The sequence below is a fragment of the Eptatretus burgeri genome, chromosome 4 (assembly GCF_056783735.1).
Source record: "Eptatretus burgeri isolate ZD-2024b chromosome 4, Ebu_testis_v1, whole genome shotgun sequence".
Taxonomy (NCBI): Eukaryota; Metazoa; Chordata; class Myxini; order Myxiniformes; family Myxinidae; genus Eptatretus; species Eptatretus burgeri.
In genome coordinates this window covers 123,744,637-123,767,136 of record NC_140964.1, presented here as the reverse complement: position 1 = coordinate 123,767,136, position 22,500 = coordinate 123,744,637, and the positions used below count along the sequence as shown (strand labels likewise).

Sequence of the window (22,500 nt, the reverse complement as noted above, 5' to 3'; positions counted from 1 at the left end):
TCGCACAGCGTGCCTACAACTTATGGCCAGCATATGCGGAACGTGTGAGTCATACGCTGGCATACGTCGAAAAATTTCAAGCATGGAAAATTTGTCTAACAGCTCGGCGAACTATGACGTATGCCAGCGTACTATGACGTATGCCAGCATACGACGACGTATGCCAACCTGCTCTTAACGTATACAAAACTTACCCATAACGTATTCGACGTGTGCCAGCGTTTTAGACAAATTTTTCATACGTCTGCATACGCTGGCTGAATCGTCAAGGTGTGACAGGGCCTTTAGAGAGCAAGTTGGAGTTTCAGGGCGTTTCGTCAAATTTTTCACAAGGTTATGCCCTTTGTGGGCTTAGAAAATATCATATTGGTTCATATATCATATTCAAAATATCATATTGGTACATATATCATATTCAAAATATCATATTGGTTCATATATCATTTTCAAAATATCATATTAGTACATTTGTCATATTCAAAATATCATATTCACATGGACATGAATTGAAAAGCAGTTCTCGCTCTTGTTTTGCTCTTGTTATGACTGGTCATACCAGATTCCACCAGGTGGCACTCCACAATACACATTTCTACAAAGAGAATTGGAGTGCTCTCCCCACCCTGAACTTCCCGTGCTATTGATTTCATTTATTTGCCCAAAACCGACCCGGTTACACCCCGAGTACCACCGCCATTTTCCAACTCTTTCCGTTCAGTGGTTCATGGATGTTTAGAAGTCAAATGCTGCACACAAACGCACACTTCTCAATTTATATGCAGTGTTTATTAAGTATTGGCCCTTGTTGGACTTGGTCCAAAACGGGGCCTTATGGATTGGGTCCCATCCATCTGTCCATCCACAGCCATATATCAGACTTCCGGTTCTGGGTTTGGAGAGACGAGAGGTCTCCTGAGGAGCTCTCTGCTGACGTTCTCAAAGTTAAGTTTCCGGTCGTAATTTGTCCCGTTTTAACTGTTTAATTTTCTCACCAACATGTTACTGTGTGTTCCTAGTTCGGTTTTGTTTCAAAAAAATCATGCTATTTTGTGAGTATTTTTGTCGACGTTCTTACCGGGTGTTTGAGGCCTCGGCCTTGGCCAAGGCTTGAGGCCTACCGGTTCCACTCGGTGTTCGATCGTTTTTTTGTTTTTTTTTTCTCCCCATTACCTTCAATTTCCATCCTCCCCACTTTCCTAACATCCCCCATTCTCCCAACTAATCTTTATCTCAAAATAAAATAAAAAAATAAAAAAATAAAAAACCCAACAACAACAACAACACGCTAACCTTCTCCCGATTCTGCTTCTTCTTCTTCCTCTTATCTTCCTCCTCGTCTTCTTCCTCAATTTTTTTCTACAACACTTCCATGACCTTATCTGTGAAACTCTCTCAAACATTAATATTAACAACAAAAACGATCTTATAATGCTTCATCTTCCTCTCTCACACATGCAGTACTCTTTACTGTTTCATAATGCATTACTCTTCTGCTATTTTTACAGACTGCTCTCATTTCGAGCTCTCCTTCATTCCTTGCCTACAAAATCCAACTATTACAGCGCTTCTTCTCTCCATTCTCTGAATTCGCCTTCATTGCATCCATCAAGAATTGTGTTAAATCGCATCTCTGACCTAAAACTTTTAAAAACCACAGTTTGCCATGGATGTTCGCTTTCCATCAAACATTCTTTTTTTCCAACTTCAGTGCCAACTCACCCCCCTCACCCCTCACTCTCACTCTCAAAGCAACCATCCCACTCTTCTCCCTCCAAGCCTCCCTCTCACCTCTCTCAAAAATTCCCCCCTCACCTTTCTCCCACCTTTCATCCACCTCACTCATCCTTCTCAAAGTTGCCCCCCCTCTCATCCACCAAGCTGCCTCCCTCTGCTGCCCTCTCACCTCCATCTCTTCACTCCACCTCCTCAAATCCTCAACTGCCTTCTTCCTTGTCTCTTGTCCCCCATCTCCCCCAGCACCACAGAGCCTTTTCTCCTCCTCATTCGGCCCCCTCCCCTAGCTATTCTGCAATACCCCACACTCTTTCAACAACTCTCCTTACTTCCCCCCCTCGTCCCTTGTCCTACCCTCCTCCTCCCCCTCCACCTCCTGCACCCAAAGCCTCCTCCCTGACCTCTTCATTAAAAGTGTGGACCTCAAATATCCAGGGCCTTCGCTCAAACCTTTCAGATCTTTCCATACAGGTTGCCACTGACAAACCAGACATTATCTGCCTAACAGAAACTTTCCTCCCCCAAGACGTCTCCGCCTCCCAAGTATCTCTCCCCGGTTACTCCCTCCTCCGGTATGACAGACCAGCCTCGTCCTGGTGGAGGTGTTGCTCTCTTCATCAAAACTCTATTCCTCACTCTCCATGCACTGCTCTCACTCCCCCACACCCCCAGGAATACCTCTGGCTTCGGCTTCCCCTCCACTCCCACCTCATGTTTATATGTGTACTGTACCATCCACTGAACAGTGATGACTCCATCTACACCTCACTATCTGAAAACATGGACCATCTTCTATCTTCTCATCCAAACTCTCTCTTCCTCTTATGTGGTGACTTCAATTGTCATCACGCCAGTTAGCTAGGTGTGGGTACCTCTCTAACCTACCACGGCACCTCAGCAAAAGCTTTCTGCAACTCACTAGGACTGACTCAATCGGTCAACTTCCCAACCCAGATCTCAACCAATGGTACTCCATCTCTTCTGGATCTGATTTTGACAAATTTCCCTGACAATATCTGCTGCTCTTCTTTCGCTCCAATCGGTTCTTCTGACCACGTCCTTGTCAAAGTGTACATCACTCTGGCTGTCATCAGAGAAGCACCTCACCGCCGTCGAGTCTGGCATTTCACTCAAGCCGACTGGCAGGGTCTCTGAGCAGCCATCAAACTTACAGACTGGTCTCTTATCACTACTTTCTCAAACATCAACTCATCCTGGGAATTCTTTCAAAGAAACTTGTTCTCCCTCATGCACAGATTTATCCCCTCTCATGTTCAGTTGTCCTACCCTTCCTCCCACCCTTGGTTCACTGAAGCTTGTGGTGAGGCAGTTTTCCTGAAACAACTTGCCTTTGCCTCATGGAAAGCAAACCCAACTGAGGGCAATCTCAGTTCCTTCCACAAAGCTCGGAACAAGTGTGTATTTACCCTCAGGAGAGCCAGAAAACAACATCTTTCTCATCTCAAGTCTGAACTCTCAAACCTCTCTCCCTCCTCAAAATCCTGGTGGCGTTTGATCAAATCTGTTTCTGGTGTATGTTCCCCCTCCATCTCCTCCCTTACCTCAAATGGCCGCACTGCTGATACCGCACATGATAAAGCTGAATGTCTAAACTCAGTGTTTCCAGCTAAACCTTGTGTCCTAAACCCATCACTTTCTCTACCCACTTTACCCAGTCGCACCCAACTGTCCCTGGACTCTGTATCCTTTTCTCCTGACAAGGTGGAGAGCTTGCTTTCAAACCTCGAGTCAGATTCTGCAACCGGTCCAGATGGCATCAGCTCACGTGTCCTCAAAGCCTGCTCTTCTGCTCTTGCTCACCCTCTCTCTGTTCTATTCACCCTCTCATTTGCCCAAGGTCATCTGCCATCTGCTTGGAAATCTGCAAACATCACTGCCCTGCATAAAAAAGGTGCAAAAACAGATCCCTGTAACTACAGACCAATCAGCCTTCTCCCAATCATCAGCAAGGTCATGGAATCCATCATCGCTTCAGACATGAAATCCTTCCTCTTCTCCAATGGCTTGATTTCCGATCATCAATTTGGTTTCAGACCAGGTCACTCTATCCTGAATATGCTGCTTCTGCTCTCCCATCAATGGATGGAGGTCCTCAATGCCAGACAGGAAATCCGAGCCTTATCCCTGGACATATCATGTGCTTTTGACACAGTCTGGCACCCTGCCCTACTCACCAAACTCTCTTCCCATGGTATTCAAGGCCATCTCCACTCATGGCTCGCAGACTTCCTCCCCTGTCGCAGTCAACGTGTGGCCCTAAATGGAGTTCTTTCATCCCCTCTTCCTGTGCAGGCTGGAGTTCCTCAAGGTAGCGTTCTGGGCCCTGTTCTTTTTCTGGTTTTCATCAATGATCTCTCCGACTCTCTGGAAAATCCTCTATTTCTCTTTGCCGACGACTCCACCCTCTACCATACCATCTGTCATCCCTCAAACCGGCAAGCAGCAGCTTCTTCGCTCACTGCTGATCTGGATAAAATCACAAACTGGTCCAACACGTGGAACATGTCTTTCAATCCAGACAAATCTCACACTCTCACTATGTCTCTTCGAAAGGACCGTTTCGAAAACCACCCATCCACTTTCTCAACAATCCCCTGGAAGAAGTCTTTTCTTTCAAGCTTCTAGGTCTCACTATCTGCCATGACCTTTCCTGGGAAAGTCACATTTCCAACCTCGCCTCAAAAGCCAGGCTGTTAGGAATCCTCCATCATGCAAAGTCCTTCCTCAGCCCTCTTGAGCTCCTGACCACTTACAAAGCTTTTGGCCGTAGCCTGATGGAGTACTGCTCTCCCCTCTGGGCTGGTGCTCCTGTCTCCCACCTTTCTCGGCTTCACGCTGTCGAAACCAGGGCATTTAAGATCATCGGCATCTCCCACAATGAAGCCAAGTTTTTGGGCCTCTCACTCAATCACCGCAGGTTGGTCGGTGGTCTTTCTGTCTTCTACCGACTCCTCTCCAGCCTTGCCCCCTGCTCTCTCTGCAATTTGTCCCCACCACATTTCCACAGGGCGCTCAAGGTCCGCCAACAACCCCCTTCTGGTAAAACTACCAAAATCACGAATCACTGCTCATCTTCACTCTTTCATTCCTCTTTTTTCCCGCCTTTGGAATAAACTTCCTCACTCTATTCTTTCCCATTCTTCCCTCCAGGCTTTCAAAACAGCTGTTCACCACAACCTCTTATCATCCCTCATCCAAATTCTCGATCTTTTCTACCCCCGATAATCCACCCAAGCCCACTTCCTTCAATTCCCCTGCTTTCCTTCCTGAAAGTCCCTGTAATGTCCATCTTCTCTTCGCCATGTTCCCCGTCCCATCCCCATCCCTCTCCCTTCCACAGTTCACCTAATGTGTCTGTTCCCCACTGTTTTGTCCCTTCCACTCCCGCCCCTCTTGTCTCATGCCTCCTTGCTGTGAGTTGCGTGTTTGCTCTCATACGAGCCTCGACAAGGTATAAAAAAATACAAAAAAAGACGTGTATCAACCGATTTTGTTCAAATGTTTCACAAAGACGGTACATAACGGTGTATATATGCACATCATTTTGTTTCACGATTCACTCGAAAATGGCTGACTGGCAGCACTTTTCTAAGTTGTAAAAACCCAATGTTGAAAATGTCCTCAACCATTTCTCAGACACACATTTACCGATCGTGTTCAAACTCGGCAGACAGATAAGGAATGATGGCTTACAGATGCACTTCATTTGTTTTTGAAATCAGATTTAAGATGGCTGACTGATTGCCATTTCATTCCTTAAACGTGTCCCCAACCATTTATCAGACATTCATGGTCAGATTTTGTTCAAACTTGGCAAATCTCACACGTCACAAATGTTCTTCCATGTCACATGACCAAGTCAGTTGTCAGTTGTAGTTGCGCAGACACATAGATCTTGTAAAGATGGGCTCGCCCTTTAAGTGTATACACCAAAATTACCAAAACCATGGGGGCTATGACATTTTATGCTTTATTATACGCCCGATATATATATATATATATACATATATACATATATATATATATATATATATATATATATATATATATATATACATATATATATATATATATATACATACATATATATATATATATATATATATATATATATATATATATATATATATATATATATATATATATATATATATCGGGGCATATTATGTGATTCCGTCCGTCCGTCCATCTGTCTGTCTCTCTGTCTCTGTCTGTCTGTCCGTCCATTCCTGTCTGCACTCTAACTCCCAAAGTTTTCAACTTTCACGTTTCGTATTTGGTACATAGGTACAGACTGCGGAGACGGTGCATCTCGACATACATTCGTCATCTAAAGTGGTTGCCATGGCAACCAGGATGCTGTTTTCCATGTCGTAGCACAATTCTGTATATGCCTTCTTATTTGGGCGTATATTGTGCTCACTTGTTCTTGTTTTTCCTGTTTATATTTTGAAGACCCATATGCAAAGCCAGCTCCACATGCATTGCAGCAACAAACCCTAATTTTGAAAATTTTGCTTGTTTGAGAGATCAGCTTAGCTATGATGTTTTGGAAATGGACCCACTGAAACCTACCTCTGACAATATCAACGAAAACTCGTTAAAATCAGAGACACCTACACTGGAACTCGGTAGAGTGCATACATACCCCCACCAGGCTGAGCAGTTTACATTTTGCATCCCACTGATAGGCCAGATCTGCACGGATCCGGATCCGGACCTCAATCAAAATATTATCGACTTGGTCTTGTCAACTACCCAACTCCTCCACCAAGTTTCATTCGAATCCATCCATGACTGTCTGACATATTGTGCTTCATGTCGTTTTTGCCCGATCTCTCAATTGTGAAGAATCACTTTTAAAAAGAAAAAAATTGTAGCCGGAATTGGGGAGATTCACACAAATAATTATTTATCTTATCTAGATCCGGATCTTCGCCAGACTCTAATCACTTTGTTCTAATCACACACCCAACCTGTGCACAACGTTTTGAGATATCTTGCTCCCAAATAGGCAGACAAGGGTGAAAGCATAACCTCTGTCCACCTTCAGTGGTGGAGGTGAAAATGCAAAATTTAGCTTGGAATATGGCTGTAACGCTAAAATACTTTTATTTCCATCATTATAGTTTTCCAACCACTGTGTAAAGTGTACAATGAGGGTGTAATTGTTTTGACTTCAAAGTTTTTCCCTTCTCAAAGTCCAAGCCAAAGACATGACCTTATCTCCCATGGCATTGGACAACGATCCTACCACTGGGAAGAATGTGTGACTGACTCAAATGTACATAGAAAAAAAAGGACTAACATTTGTGTCAATTTTGCTTTGAGTGCAAAACCTTTTGACTTTGACTCGTCCATATGAACTTTGAAACTTGATTTTGTGTTTTCTAACTCGTATGCTCCCAGACTCAGTGGTGGAATGCTTAGACGTTAGAGCATCCGCTCTGTGTCTGGGAGGTTGGTGGGTTTGAACCCCCAGCCGAGTCATACCAAAAACTTTGAAAATGGTACATGTTGCTTCCTTGCTGGACGTTCAGCATTTAAAAGGATAGAGCGCATACAAATAACACTGAGAAGGCAATGGCAAAACCACTCATTGTAACACTTGCCAAGAAACTGCTTCGGCCGAACCCACGCTCCGTAAAGAGTACGGTACATCAACATCAAATCAAAAACTCTTATTCTGTAAGTTTTTGCTTCGAATGGTTTCTCATATTTATTGTAACGTCAAACTGTTTGTAAAGAGCATAAAAGGATAAATAAGTTTGAGGGCATTGTAAAAAAATCAGATTCTGGCAGAAAAGAGGAATTCTTTTTGTTTTAATTCCAAACGATGATGAACTCTCCAAAAGAAAGACGTCAAAAGTCAGTTCGGATGAAACAGAATTATGCCTCGCCATAACTGTATTTGTACAAATTAGAATGTTTCTATTTATTCAGATGAAAGAGACCTGGGCAAAATGAGCTAAACGTTTTTTTCTTGTCTTCTTGCATTCTCATGTACCCATCAGATGGTTTCATCACAACATCTCGGGGCTGGAGGCCGAGCAACTACTGATGACACGTGGAGTTGATGGAAGCTTTCTGGCACGTCCAAGTAAAAGTAATCCTGGGGATTTCACACTATCTGTCCGGTGAGTGTTGATGGCCCTTGAACTTCCACTTTATTTTTGCGACGCTGCAAAAACAGTTTGTTGCTGGCACCCACACCTTATCTTTTTAAACCAGAGGACTTTTGACTTCCTTGCTTCCTTCACTCATTCAGGATTTGCTGGAGCAGGTTACTTGCATCCACAAAATGCTCAACAGTTCACTGTACGAAAGAACTGTGGGCCATAATTATTTATTTTGGTTGTAGTACTTGAGAGGATCGCTTGACGCTGATGTACCTCTCACATTAACATGGACTTTTCATCTACACTTCCTCCTTTAAGGTCTTGTACATTCGCCTGTCCGATTTCTCCACTCTTTTTTTAAACCTCCTTTCTCTCCTCCAACTTCTCCACCCTTTTTTTTCCCCTACACTTTTGGGGGAAGGGGCATTTGCATCCCTCCTCCTTCCACCACCCACTTGCACAAAGCAAGGTAAATAGTTCTGATCCTTGAGTTCACAAGACTGCTTAGAACTTTGTGCCAGAACCAATGGCTTGTTTGGCAGAACCAATGGCTGAACCAACCTTACTGTATCTAACAAGCAAAAAGTTTGAGGCAGACATAATTATGGTATAATGCTTTGATGAATGGATCTTTTGCATTGGTGTAGCTTTCATATGATGGCGTGTGTACAAGTATAAATTTTTAAAAAATTGAAAAACTTGGAGGTTATGATTTGGCATTGCTGCAATTACAGTGCCTATAGAAAGTCTACACCCCCTTTCAAAATTTTCATCTTTTGTTGCCTTATAACCTGGAATTAAATTGCATTAAATCGGTCTTTTTTTTCCACCTTTTATTTACACATCGTAACCCACAACTTCCAAGTGAAAAACGAATTATACAAATTTCAGAAAATTCATGAAAATACAAAACAAGAATATCTTGTTTGGAGAAGTGTCCACCCCCACACCCCCGAGTTACTACTTGGTGGAAGCACCTTTGACAGCAAATTTACAGCTGTTGAGTCTGTTGAGATAGGTCTCTAACAACTTTGCAACACTTTGGGCAATATTTGCCCATTCTTCTGGACAAAATTGTTCAAGCTCAGTCAACTTGTGTGGGGAGCGTTGATGGGCAGCAATCGTCAAGTCATGCCACAGATTTTCGATTGGATTTATGTTGGGGGTCTGACTGGGCCGCTTTAGGACCTTTATCTTTTTGTTCATTCGCCGCTCCAGTGTAGCCTTGGCTGTGTGCTTCGGATCATTGTCATGCTGAAAGGTGAACTTCCATCCCAATTTCAGCTTTCTTGCAGAGGACAGCAGGTATTCCTCTCGCAATTTTCTGTTTTCCTGACTCCATCCATTTTCCCTTCTATCCTGATAAGTGCACCAGTTCCTGCTGATGAGAAACATCCCCATTACATGATGCTGCTACCACCATGCTTCAAAGTAGGGATGGTGTTCTGTGGGTGATGTGCTGTGTTGAGTTTGTGCCAAACATAATGTTTTGCATTTAGGCCGAAAAGTTCCATCTTGGTTTCATCAGATCACAAAACTTTTTGTCACATGGTTTCAAAATCTCTGGAGTCGTTTTTTGCATACCTCAAACCGGACTCAAGGTGGGCTTTATTGAGTCAGGGCTTCCTTCTTGCCATTCGACAGTACAGGCCAGACTCGTAGAGTGCTTAAGATATTGTTGTCAATGCACACGGTGACCAATCTTTGCCATAAAGGACTGTAGCTCTTTCAAAGTTATCATTGGCCCCTCTCTGATCAGTCTCCTCCTTGCTTGATCATCCAGTTTGGAGGGACGGTCTAATCTAGGCAGGGTCTTGGTGGTACCACACGCCTTCCACTTCTTCATGATTGACTTGACTGTGCTCCAAGGGATATCCAAGGCCGTTGAAATCTTTTTATACCCATCCCCTGATCTGAGCCTTTCCACAACCACAACAGAGTCTTTTGAAAGCTCCTTGGTGTTCATGGTTGAGTCTTTGCTGTGAAATGAACTTCCCTGCAGAGAAAACTTACAGGAACAGCTGATTTTATTCAGAAATTATCAGAATCACTACAATTTAACACAGGTGGAGGCCGATTAACTCGGTGTGATTTTGAAGGTGATTGGTCACACCTGAGCTGATTTACAATTGCTATTATAAGGGGGGTGGACACTTATCCAACCAAGATATTCTAGTTTTGTATTTTTAATGAATTTTCTGAAATTTGTCGAATTTGTTTTTCTTTTGGAAGTTGTGGGTTTCGATGTGTAAATAACGGTGGAAAAAAAGTCTGATTTAATGCAATTTAATTCCAGGCTATAAGGCAACAAAAGGTGAAAAAGTTGAAAGGGGGTGCAGACTTTATTTTGGGACTGTAGATGGGTTGGGGGAAATATGGGCTCAAAATGAGGAAAAGTACAATTCTAGCATCACACCTTCCCAAGAGACATAACGAACTAATGGCAAAACTTGCTGGCACATGACAGTCTTGAGTAATGGCTGCTTGCGTGACTTGTTTTTTTCTTCTGAACAACCAATGGCCACTGTCGTAACATGACTTGAGGTGGGTCATTCAAACAATGACTTTGGAAATATAAATGCGATGACAATTCATGATCATCTCGGAACCGTCATTCCATCACACATTTTGTAATATTTCATCGCATGTTGTAGCCTGTAGGGCCTGTTGTTTCTTTGTTTTTTCATTGCCTTGGCCTCATCCGTGCGTAACTTGGGTGAGTAACGTTTCTCCGAGCACTGTGCACCAACTTGTTAATGCAGGGGCAGAGCCAAGGATGTTATAATGCCATGTTGTGCAGAAGGAAGACTCGCCTATTCTCAAGTGTCTTGTTTTTTTTTTTTTCTTAGTGTCTGTTAAAGTTACTTCTTTCATTTGAAGACTCAAGCTTCAGTCATATAATAGTGAAATGGATTTGGTCTTTGTTAATTTCACCTTTTCTAGTTCTATGAACTTCCTGCAGTAAAGCTATGGCTTGTATAGTGCCAGTCAAACATTTTGGTACTTTTCTCCTGTGGTTCTTTGACATTGTTCTTCATCATGCACAGGACTTCAGAACCAGTACCATACCACTTTTCACCTTAAAAAAAATCCTTCTCTTGCCATTTTTGTTCATCTTCACTATAATGTTATGCAATCACCAACAGTAGACTTTAATTTGATCAATTTCAAACGCTGAAAATGTTTGTGTTTTATTTTTTATTTTTTGTCTAACTGCACATGCACAAAAATATTTCCAAGTAGAACTAGTCTCCGACATCCTCATCACACAGTTATCAGTCTTGAGAGCGCACATCAACACCGACAAATTGAAGACTAAAAAATTGTGGATTATCCTTGATCTCTCAACAGTCTGAAATCTTTCATGTCTGAGGTGGTATCACAAGTAGAGCTCATCTTGGTTGAGCCTGCCACAAATGCAACAAGTGCAGAGCATTCATTCTCAGATGTCTGAACACTTATCGGTGGTCTCCAATGAAACATAGAACATATGAAACATTGTACATTGTGTTGCATTTTGATATAATAATGCGATACCCTAAACTTGATGGATGTTGCTGTTCACTTCGTTCAAAACGAGTATCACCAAAACACATTTGCATGTTTCTTTTCTGAAAAAGATGACTCATCTTGACTGTACAGTCTTAGGTACATGAATAATATCTCGTTAAGTTACACGCATTAATATTTGCTTAAAACGCATCCATTTTATTTTGCAAAATAGTACATTTGCATCATCCTTCATTTTATGCTACACATCTTTCTTTATGCTCTTGGCATGGGTTGCAGTTGGTGTAAAAACATCAGTATCTACAAATTCATGTATCATTTTCAAAATGAGTCATTTGATCGTAAAAATGGGTTCAGCATTTTTGGTGAGAAAGTACATGAGCCGAGAATAGAGCCTAAAATACAATTGCTCATCCTGATTCGCTGCAACAGGCTGTAACGCTTTACAGGAGCTTCCACCACCCATGATAATTTAATAGTGAAGTAACTTTGAAAGTGTCAAAGTACAGTAAACCCTCTTCCAAAGGGGGGGGGGGGGTTCAGTTACTGAAAAATGGTGCATTTGGCAAAAAATGTGTTGCACAAGCTTAAGATCTCATGGGATAAATGTGGATAGGGGAACGCGGCCATGGTACGTAATATACAGACAAATGTTTTATACGATTTTTTTTGTTTTTTGTTAATAAAAACTTTCAGAGGGAATACCTATACATCTTACTATATTAAACAAGTAAAAACAAAGACAGAAAATGTCATAGCCCCAGTTGTTTTAGTAATTTTTCTGCATGGAGTTAAAGGGCTCGCCTGTATTTATGTGCCACTAAAATGGCCGCCAGTCTCCCAGTCGGCCATCTTTTATCAGATTGCAAAATAAAGTGAGGCACATGTGTGTGCCATCATGTACTGTATTTCTGCCAAGTTTGAACCAAATTAGACCATGCATGTGTGAGAAATGGTTGGGGACACATTAAAGTAGCAAAATGGCTGCCAGTAGGCAATTTTGGATCTGATCTTGAAAATAAATGACGCACTTATGTAAGATATTATTTTTTATCTGTGTGTCAAGTTTGAACAAGATCAGTAAACCCATGTCCGAGAAATTGTTGAGGACTTGTTCGACACCAGGGTTTTATTTTCAACTAAAATGGCCACCAGTCAGCCACTGGGCTGATCCCCAACAAATTTTGCATAGTTGTTCGTTATACCCAGGGTCACGTCATGGGCACAAATAAAAACAATCTTCACCAACCCCCCCTCCCCCACAGCCTGGAGAGTGTGAGTGGAGATGGAGACAACCTTTGATTTTCACCCGTCCACATGCCACAGTGCAGTTGGTTTACTGACCCCCTCCTGCAGACGGGGAATTATTAGATGGCGAAAAATATATTTGCCACCCCAAGGTTGCTCCTAAAAGAAGCAGGAGTGGATGTTTCTAGTATACAGTATACAAATTTGTTGGGTGGGGGGTTAATTTTTTGAGACTGGAGCATTATCGGCCTCAACATCCATCGAAGTGGCCCTTGTTGCGTTCACTTCATCATTCATCTGGCACACTCAATAACCTCTCCATCTTTTCAATGAAAGGATTTCTCCGAGGAACTTGAGACACCGATGCACTTAAAGGCATGGAATCTTTCACACGAGCATGCATCTTATCCGCACTTGAACGAATGGTATATCTGGTGGACTCGTTCAGATGATACTCATGGTCGATTGACACTACACTCATCCTGCCACGCAAACCTGTCTAAAATCACGATTTTCTCTACTATTGTTGTAACTTTATGGGATTTCTTCACTCTACTACCACTTGGAGATGCTTTGCGTTCCAGTGCCATCCTGTATTTTAAGTTAAATAAATCTTTTGGGCACAAGCACTGTACAGACTGAAAATGGCATGGATGGTCGAAGCTGGCAAGAAATGTCACCTCTGCACATGACGTGGTCACAGCACCACATTCAAGCCTGCATATAATCAAGTTTTATTCCCATTCAGAAAATGAGCACAGCATTTATTCCCACACGTATAAACAAATCCTTGGGTTGTTATCTCCATTTGGGTTTCAGGAGGTGGGAGGAATTTCTCCCAGAACTCAAAATCTCCACCTCCCTTTTTGGTAAAGTATCATGATTCATGAACCAAACTGTGAAACTTCATTCTCATAGTCTTGTTCCAAGGGCTCTTTTTCAGACTCTTCACTGAACCTCTGACAGCCTCCACTTGTCGCTCATTTGTCATGATATTCCCTGTAATTATTTTTTCAAGTACTCGGTAAGTGTTTTCTTTATCATTCCTGGAGCTCTGACTATCACTGGTACAATTTCAGCTCTCTTCAATTTCCAAGTCTTCTTGACCTCATTTTTCAGACCCCAGTGTTTGGTTATTTTCCTGATTTCTGCAGCAGTTAGTCCAAAGTTTGACCTCAAAACTGAAACCATGAAAACCATGAAACCTCTTGTCCTCAAAACTGAAACCTTGATCAACAATGCTGACTTTTCTTTTGTGTATTTGAGCACCATGTCCAGACGCAATGCTTTGTTTGCAATGTCCACACAAGATGGGATCATCTTGTCATGCAGGAGCATTATTTGTTCATTTTCAAGCATTGGATTTGGTTTGTGTGTGGAGAAGATTGGGAATTGTGAAGACCCGTGTTGGACAAGATTTTACTGTATTTGCACACACCTCACTGCATGTGCCATTCTGCTAAAGAATGTTCGTGCACCGTTAGAATAAAATTTTGTGGTCGAAACTCTTATTTAGACTTTTATTTAACAAGTGATGAAACTAGTCCGGCAGCTGAGTGAGTGTGGAGCATTGGCATTCTCATGTACATGCACTACTTGTGAATCTCTGCAGCTGTCGAGCAACTCTGATGGAGTTTGAAACAGCAAAAGGCTTACCTTGTGTAATCTTTTCTTAGATGCTTTATGCAGTTTCTTTGGCGAGGAGAGCATGGGAGGTGTATATATTTATTGGTCCTCAAAAGTTCTACGAAGATTGGTGAAAATAGGACTGTTGGTTTTTACATCACGGTTGATGAAGGTTGTGGACAAGTATTTTTTTTTTTTTTGTATGCCTTGTCGAGGCTCGTATGAGAGGTAACACACAACTCACAGCAAGGGGGCATGAGGCAAGAGGGGCGGGAGTGGAAGGGACAAAACAGTGGGGAACAGACACATTAGGTGAACTGTGGAAGGGAGAGGGATGGGGATGGGACGGGGAACATGGCGAAGAGAAGATGGACATTACAGGGACTTTCAGGAAGGAAAGCAGGGAATTGAAGGAAGTGGGCTTGGGTGGATTATCGGGGGTAGAAAAGATCGAGGATTTGGATGGGGGAAGATAAGAGGTGGTGGTGAACAGCTGTTTTGAAAGCCTGGATGGAAGAATGGGAAAGAATAGAGTGAGGAAGTTTATTCCAAAGGTGGGAAAAAAGAGGAATGAAAGAGTTTGAGGTCTGTTGTGCACATGTTCAATTTGTCCTCGTCAACTCTTGCTTTGAGAAAACTGATAGGTCACGACCTATGGACCCATGTCCAAATTTATAATCCATATTACCCTCACTGAAATGGTCTGAACATATCATTGTACAGGTGCTTATTCTTAAGCCTTTTCTCCCAAAGGGCTATAACCAATATCTCGGGAAGGGGGAGGGGACTCATCCATGGGAAGGGAATTTCACTGCAATTCCTCTAAGTGGCAACAACCCCACAGCAAATATAATCCTTTAACCTGAAATTCAATTAACACTTCATAAGCAAAACTCCCATTAACATCGAATAATTACCAACTTCTGGTTCTTGGTTGAACTTCTGAGAGGTCAATGTGTCAAGATTGGAAAAGAGAAGTTTGCATGTACACATCATCATCATAATCATCTGAATTTTTTTCACCTCAAGGCATCCTCATAATGAGTATGCAGCCACCTGGCTGTGGGTTTGCATTGCATCAGCTACGCTGCTGAGCAGTGCCTCATTTATAATTTGCCCATGATACTGGCACACAATGGCCGACTAATTTTAAAAGATGCCTTGGGATCTTTTAACCTTTTTCACGTGTTGACTTTTCCAGGCGCAATGGGGCTGTGACGCATATCAAGATCCAAAATACTGGCGACTATTATGATCTTTATGGTGGTGAGAAGTTTGCGACACTTGCTGAACTGGTGCAATATTACACGGAGCATCAGGGACAGCTCCGCGAGAAGAACGGTGATGTCATTGAGCTGCTTTTCCCACTCAACTGTGCCGACCCCACTTCTGAAAGGTCACAACCACAGTTACATGATATTCAGACCTTTAGATTCTGGGTCCGAGTCTCGATATTGTGTTGTGTCCGAATGAAATATCAACGTGTTGGATATTGAATTGAGCATGAACTTGAGCATGAAGCGGTGGGAGGAGGTTGGAGGTTGGATTTGTGTAACTATAAAGCCCCAAATAATTTGACAAGCAAAACAGTTTGAAATGCATTGGTGAACGGGATGTTGGTAATGTTTAACAGTATGAGGTGGATGAGATGTTGGTAATGTTTAACAGTATGAGGTGGATGAGATGTTGGTAATGTTTTACAGTATGAGGCGGATGGGATGTTGGTAATGTTTTGCAGTATGGTTGGATATTTTCAGATTGTTAGCATTGAAACCCAATCTGTTGTAATTGTTGGCCTGTTTATAAGCTCTACTTCAAGCCTTATATCATTGTTTAAAAATAAATAAATAAAGGAAACTAATGCAAATAACAATTTGTCCCAACTTAGTTTTTGTTTTTATTTTTCGACATTCCTAATTCCCCTTTTTTTGTATGCACCTTGGATTTTGATCCTTTGGATGTATGTTAGTGCAAGGGAAGTTCATTTTGTTGGAAGGAAAAACAAGCTTGGACAGGGTTTGCTTGCTTGTCGATGGGAGAAAGGTAGGGGTGGAAGTGAAGTATGTTGCCATTGTTTCTCAAGTTCTTTAAACACAGAGGTTGTTTCACTTCATTTTAATCGAGCTGTTAAACTGCCCTGCATGTCTACCCCCTCCAATTAATCTGCTTCCTCTTTATTTTTGCCATTTCCCATGCATAAATGTAATGTGTGTACAGACGTCTGCATTTTTGGCACTATTTGACTCGATGAAGATTCATTGATAACAAACATCTTTCATCTGTGTTTTTAAGATGCATTGTTCCCACTTCAACTTGCCTTTTACTTGTACATTTTTACAGAAATCATGGACTGAAAGATTTTCAAGACCTTTTGAAATATGATGACTTGATTTTAATATCCATTCATCTCGTCCCAAGACATTATTTAGGGACAAACAATTAAATTCATTGTTCGATAAGGCTAACTACGTCGATTGGGCCACCATGCTGCTTGTCTTCATCATGGGGGTATTGAAAACAAAATATATAATTCATGAGATTATTATTTTTGGAATTTATTCAATTTCGCCTTTTCGCCGTGCCACAATCTTCTTATATATTTTAATTACAACTCATGCTGATTAACATAAATAATTTCAGTTTTAACTTCAACATAAACATTCCTTCTGTTTGTCGTCGATTTTGTTCTTTGTTCCTTCAAAACAAAGGGAAGTAATTCCCAACTCGGCAGTACACATACAACCTAAAATCTTGACTTCTTATTTTATTTAATTCTGTCTTCATTATAAAAATGCAAAGTATTAACAAAAAACTGTGCATGGAAAGGACATCCCATTTTTATTGTGCAATGTTTTATTATCCCCACACTTTTTGAAAAAAAAATCTGGGGGATAGTGTCATCTGTCTGTCTGTCTGTGTGTTCGCCCGTCACTCAAAACGTCTCCCTAAATGGTTGGGTGAAAATTCCCCAAACTTAGTAGTTACGATAACCACATAGCACGAAGGTGTAAGAGCAGTATAATTTTGGCCCCACCCCCTGGGGTAGGGTCAAAAGGTCAAAAACCAAAAATGCAATTACAGGTACATTTTAAAACTTTTTTAATGAAACCTTGTATATGTGATCAACATTGGGGGACGCATGAAATATGTAACGATTTTCGGGGATTTGACCCCAGGTTCATGACCTTGGGGTGTGAACTTGTTGTCACACGGGTCAAAACAGGAAAAAAAAAATTTAACGCAAAATTTAATATTTGGTCATTCCTGATGGAACCTTTTGCCATCTTTCAACTTTGCTTTCGGTGGGAAGCATGATGATTTGTGATGGTGTGCAATCGAGTTTACTCTAGTTTTATTTCCTTTCTTTTATTTTTTTCAAAAAAAATTGATAAGATCATCATCCCACTTGATAATAAAATTGCATTTTCCAACTGCATTCTACTTTTCCTTTTTGCTTGCAAACTCATCCAATGCCAATTACTGGTGCGATGAACCAAACTCAAAATGTTTTCATGCTACCTTACAATTTAAAAATATATAACTGTAATGATGTTCCAAATATCCTTTCGAATTTATAATAATACATCTAAGATGATTGATTTGCATTTGACTTTCTCAGTATCCACATAACCCAATTATAGCATCATTGATGTTCATATCGGGATTTTGTGCGGGTCAAGCCATCGTAGTTAGTGTTCCATCGGCCTTTTTTTATGGACAGTTTTTCACAACATTGGCTGTATGTATTATTGGGGTCACTTTCTTGTTGAAAGATGAATTCCTGTTCAATGAGACATTCCTGTTGGAACGGAATGATGGATATTATGCAAAACACCGACATCCTTTGATGAGATGTAGCTCCACACTTTTATTGATCTACCTCCATACTTCACTGTAGCTATTGTACCCTGACTGTTATCCTGCTCCCTGGCCCACCTTTCAACAAACTGCCATTGATTATTGCTAAAAAGGTTAAACGTACTCGTTTGTAAAGAACACCTTCTCCCAGGTTTGGTCATCCCACATTTCATTTCCGCTGCCTATTTCAGTCTTTTTGTTTGGTTTCTTCTCCTCAGCAAAGGTTTTAGGGCAGCTGTACTTTCTTCCTTGACCAGTTCTGTCGTCAACAGTATCAGTTTCACGTATCCTCCTCAGTATTGCATACAGATTCTGCTGTAACATGAAGTCAGGAGGTTGCATTCTGCCACATGGAGTAGCTTTCACCAGCTAATACTTTCATTTCCAGAAGCATATCATGTAATATTTCCTCCTTCGGACCCATAAAATTCACCACCCATTCAATACACTACAATGATATCACTGCCTACACTTTGAATCCAAAAATATTCCTCCTGCAGGTGTGACACATTCTAGTTGCTTGCCTGACAACCAATCACAGTGGATTATGTCAACACTGTACTATGTCCAGCATTTAAATTTTGTTTACACCAACAATGTCATTCAATCATGATTTTTGCATTGTAAACCCAATTTCCCATGTTCTCACCTGTTATGAATACAATATGATGACTGAATAACCATGTTTTTTTTTTCCCCACCAACTTTTCCCCAAAACTTACAACATTGACTTTTAACAACAACAATCATGGTCTTGGGAAGCAAGTAACTAAATTATGCATATTTTTCTGCAGTTTTCATTGTAACTATTTTACCATGTTCAGCAATCGCCGAGCAAGGTAAAAGAGCACCCTTGAAATTGTCCTCGTTTAAAAGCAGTTTAACGTCCACTATATTTATTTATACTAACCCTCACTGTATCACACAATTCCATGCAGCAAACGTGATATAATTTCATCTTGGAGTCATTGTCACATGTAGCAGTAGCAGTAGCAGTGGCATTAACTATGGTGAGGTCACAATAAGTAGTGAAACAGCAATATGTGCTTTTGGTTGGATTTTCTTTTCCCCACAAATATCCTGTTGAGGTTAGAAAGTACAATTTGGTTTGCTGGATCGTAGATGGGACAAGATGCAAACACTTATGGTACAGGAATGTCGATACATTGAGGAATGCATGCATGCTTACACAAGCAGGTTTTGTTTGCGGCTGTTTCAGCACCAAAGTTCTTTATTGATCATGTTTAATTTTTCAAGGAAAAAAAACAAACATGCTGTAAAAGATGTTTTACATTAAAAACCACTCACTCGGCTTGCATTGCAGACAAAATATATATATATATATAAACTGCCAAAATGATGTATGTGATGCACATGTGCCAGATTTTGACCAAAATTTCAAACAACGCTAGGTGGTTCCATGGCCACATCTCTGGCCGTGATGCCGAGAAGCTGCTTACGGAAAAAGGCCGTGGTGGGAGCTTCTTGGTGCGTGAGAGTCAGAGCAAGCCTGGTGACTTTGTGCTGTCTGTGCGCACAAGTGAGGACCGTATCGATGGGAGCGAAACCAAGCCCAAGATCACGCACATTATGATCCGCTGCCAGGTATTGTTCTCAAATAAGTCAGATATATTATATCAAGTTGATATCTGATTTCAAAAATAACTACATAAACAAGTAAATGTGCATCCTGACTCTAATTCATGGACTTTTTTGTGTGGGTTTGCGTGTTTGTCATGCTACTCCTCCGAAACTCCGAAGCTGATTACATCCAGACTTGATACGTAGGATCAGCATGACCCCAATTAGTGCATTTGGTTATTTTTATCTTTGGCAGTAGTCTTGGGGGTGGGGTGGGGGAGACGATGCAAATTCTCGATGTAAATGTGTATTGTGTAGCACCACTCCAGGTGGGAGAGGTCCCTTACAGCACAGTATTCTGGTCTCCACGTTTTCCAGTGCAGTGAGGTGTTTTGAATCACATCGTGAGAGGTATTTTGGAGAGCTGTTTTGAATTGCGTGTTTGAATTGGGATAATAGTAGAACCCCCCTGGCTTCTCCAATAGCTTCTTGTAGGATATTATACGCTTATCATTGTCTTGCCAGAAGGTGAATACCTACCCTGATATGTTGTACTTCGAAGGGAATAGCAAGATTTTTTGGGGGGAATCTGCCTGTACTTGTCAGCAGTTAGGATATAAATACTTCATTGCCATCCATCATAGAGAGAAAACACCCTGAGATAATCAACATCACTTTTGATGAGTTTCAACATTTTATCTCAACAGCAGCTATTGTGCCTCCTTATGGAGCCCTGCATGCAGTTTATCCTGAAGCAAAGAATCTTGCCATCATTTATTTGGATGGAGTATCATGCACCAGCCATAAACTTACATTTCTACTCGCAGCATCCCGTAGTAAAAATACCATGATATAAAGAAGGAAGCCTTTTATTCTTGCAATGGTTGAAAGAGCTCAAAAAATTGGAGGTGATATATATTTCATAACAGCAAAGAAAAAACAATTTCTAGGGCAATTGAGGCAGTGGGGTGCTGCTTATACACTGCCCAGCTTCTGATTGAAATGAAATCATAATTTTACCATAGGTTTGCGTTAATTTGAAGCAACAATTTTACTTGATAGTTTTTTTATCCCCCGCCGCGTGGCGGAAGGGGGATATTGTTGTCACCCGGGTCGTCCGTCCGTCCGGCTGTCCGTCCGTCCAGCTGGCTGGGCGTCAACATTTCTAGCTATGAGTGCGATAACTCATAAACTGTTCGTCATATCGATTTGAAATTTGGGTCACACATGTACCACCTGAAAAGGAAGAACCCAATTGATTTTGGGCGTGGCCGGATCCAAGATGGCCGACTGGGGCGGCCATCTTGAAAAAAATGTTTCAATGGCGGGGGATTCCCCATCTCTGATAGGTATATTTTTTCTCTCCAAGGATTGTTTCCATGTTTGAGGGTGGGACAGATATACAGACAGACAGACAGACAGACAGACAGACATGCAGACCGCATTAGCCTATCATATAGCTTCTTCTTCTTCTTCTTTCGGCTGCTCCCGTTAGGGGTCGCCACAGCGGATCATCCATATGATCCGCATAGTGATTTAGCACATGTTTTACACTGGATGCCTTTCCTGATGCAACCCAGGTCGCCTCTTACGACACAGGGATCTGGTACACCTATTTTAACCGGGGTATACACCGGCCCAGTACATTGGTACTCATTTCACCGACCTCGGAAGGATGACAGGCTGAGTCGACCCCCTGGTGTTATACGACTTGGTATATTCATATATATGCAGTACACATATATATATATATATATATATGTATATGTATATATATATATGTATATATATATATATATGTATATATATGTATATATATATGTAAATGTATATATATATATATATATATGTATATATATATATATATATATATATATGTGTATATGTATATATATATATATATATATATATATATATATATATATATATATATATATATATATATATTCAGTGGCCCGACGAGGCTTGAAAGTAAATGCAGAGTATCCACTTCATAAAATGATTAGTCTATCATATATATATATATATATATATATATATATATATATATATATATATATATATATATATATATATATATATATATATATATATATATATATATATATATATATACTAACAGGTACCTGTGGAACTTCCTCGCAATGTAAAATGTGACTTCAAATCCTCCACTCCTACCCACCCTCCCCCACTCGCAAACTCCAATTCATCTACCCCCTCCCAAATCCCAGGTCCTCAACTTTGCCTTTGGAAATTCCAGCTCATCAACCCCCACTTCCCCCACCACAACTCTTCAACCCCCTTCAAAAAAGTCCTCAACCCCTCCCCCCCCCATCCAAAGTTTCAACCTCCCCCTCCCAACTCAGTCCCATATTTTCTCTCATCCCAACCCCCCCTCCATCTCTGAACCCAACTCTCTGTCCTCCCTTCCCCCATCTCCCTCATAAAAATGAAAGGGCATTCTTCCATCAACCATTACATATTATGGTGGCACCACAATCACCGAGTTTGAAGTTGTCTTACTTGAAACCACTTGATCATTACTCGTCAACAAATGGCTTTCTCATAATTCTGGTGTACAGTATTTTATATCACCAATGATCTCTCGAAAAGCATTTTTTTCATGTTTTGTAAAAATAAATAAAATAAAACCCACTTTTGATTCCTACCGACCCGCCTTTCGATGCCTCCAACTTGCCACATATGTTTATTTACTTCAACTAATGTGTGAATCACACGTCCATGCACATGTGACATACAATTTGTAAATCCTGTACTTGCACATGATTCAGCCTTGACAACT

The 22,500-nt window shown here is 41.2% G+C and overlaps 1 protein-coding gene across 7 annotated transcripts in view; it reads left to right on the top strand.

The window, feature by feature from the left end:
* Positions 1-22,500, top strand: part of LOC147029029 (tyrosine-protein phosphatase non-receptor type 11-like) — a 136,345-nt gene that overhangs the window by 17,838 nt on the left and 96,007 nt on the right. For all 7 annotated transcript variants that reach the window (XM_085876155.1, XM_085876148.1, XM_085876149.1 and 4 more), the window contains exons 2-4: positions 7,770-7,892; positions 15,460-15,654; positions 19,529-19,721. In XM_085876155.1, the coding sequence (XP_085732281.1) occupies positions 7,770-7,892; positions 15,460-15,654; positions 19,529-19,721 (511 nt within the window). The remainder of the gene's footprint in view (positions 1-7,769; positions 7,893-15,459; positions 15,655-19,528; positions 19,722-22,500) is intronic.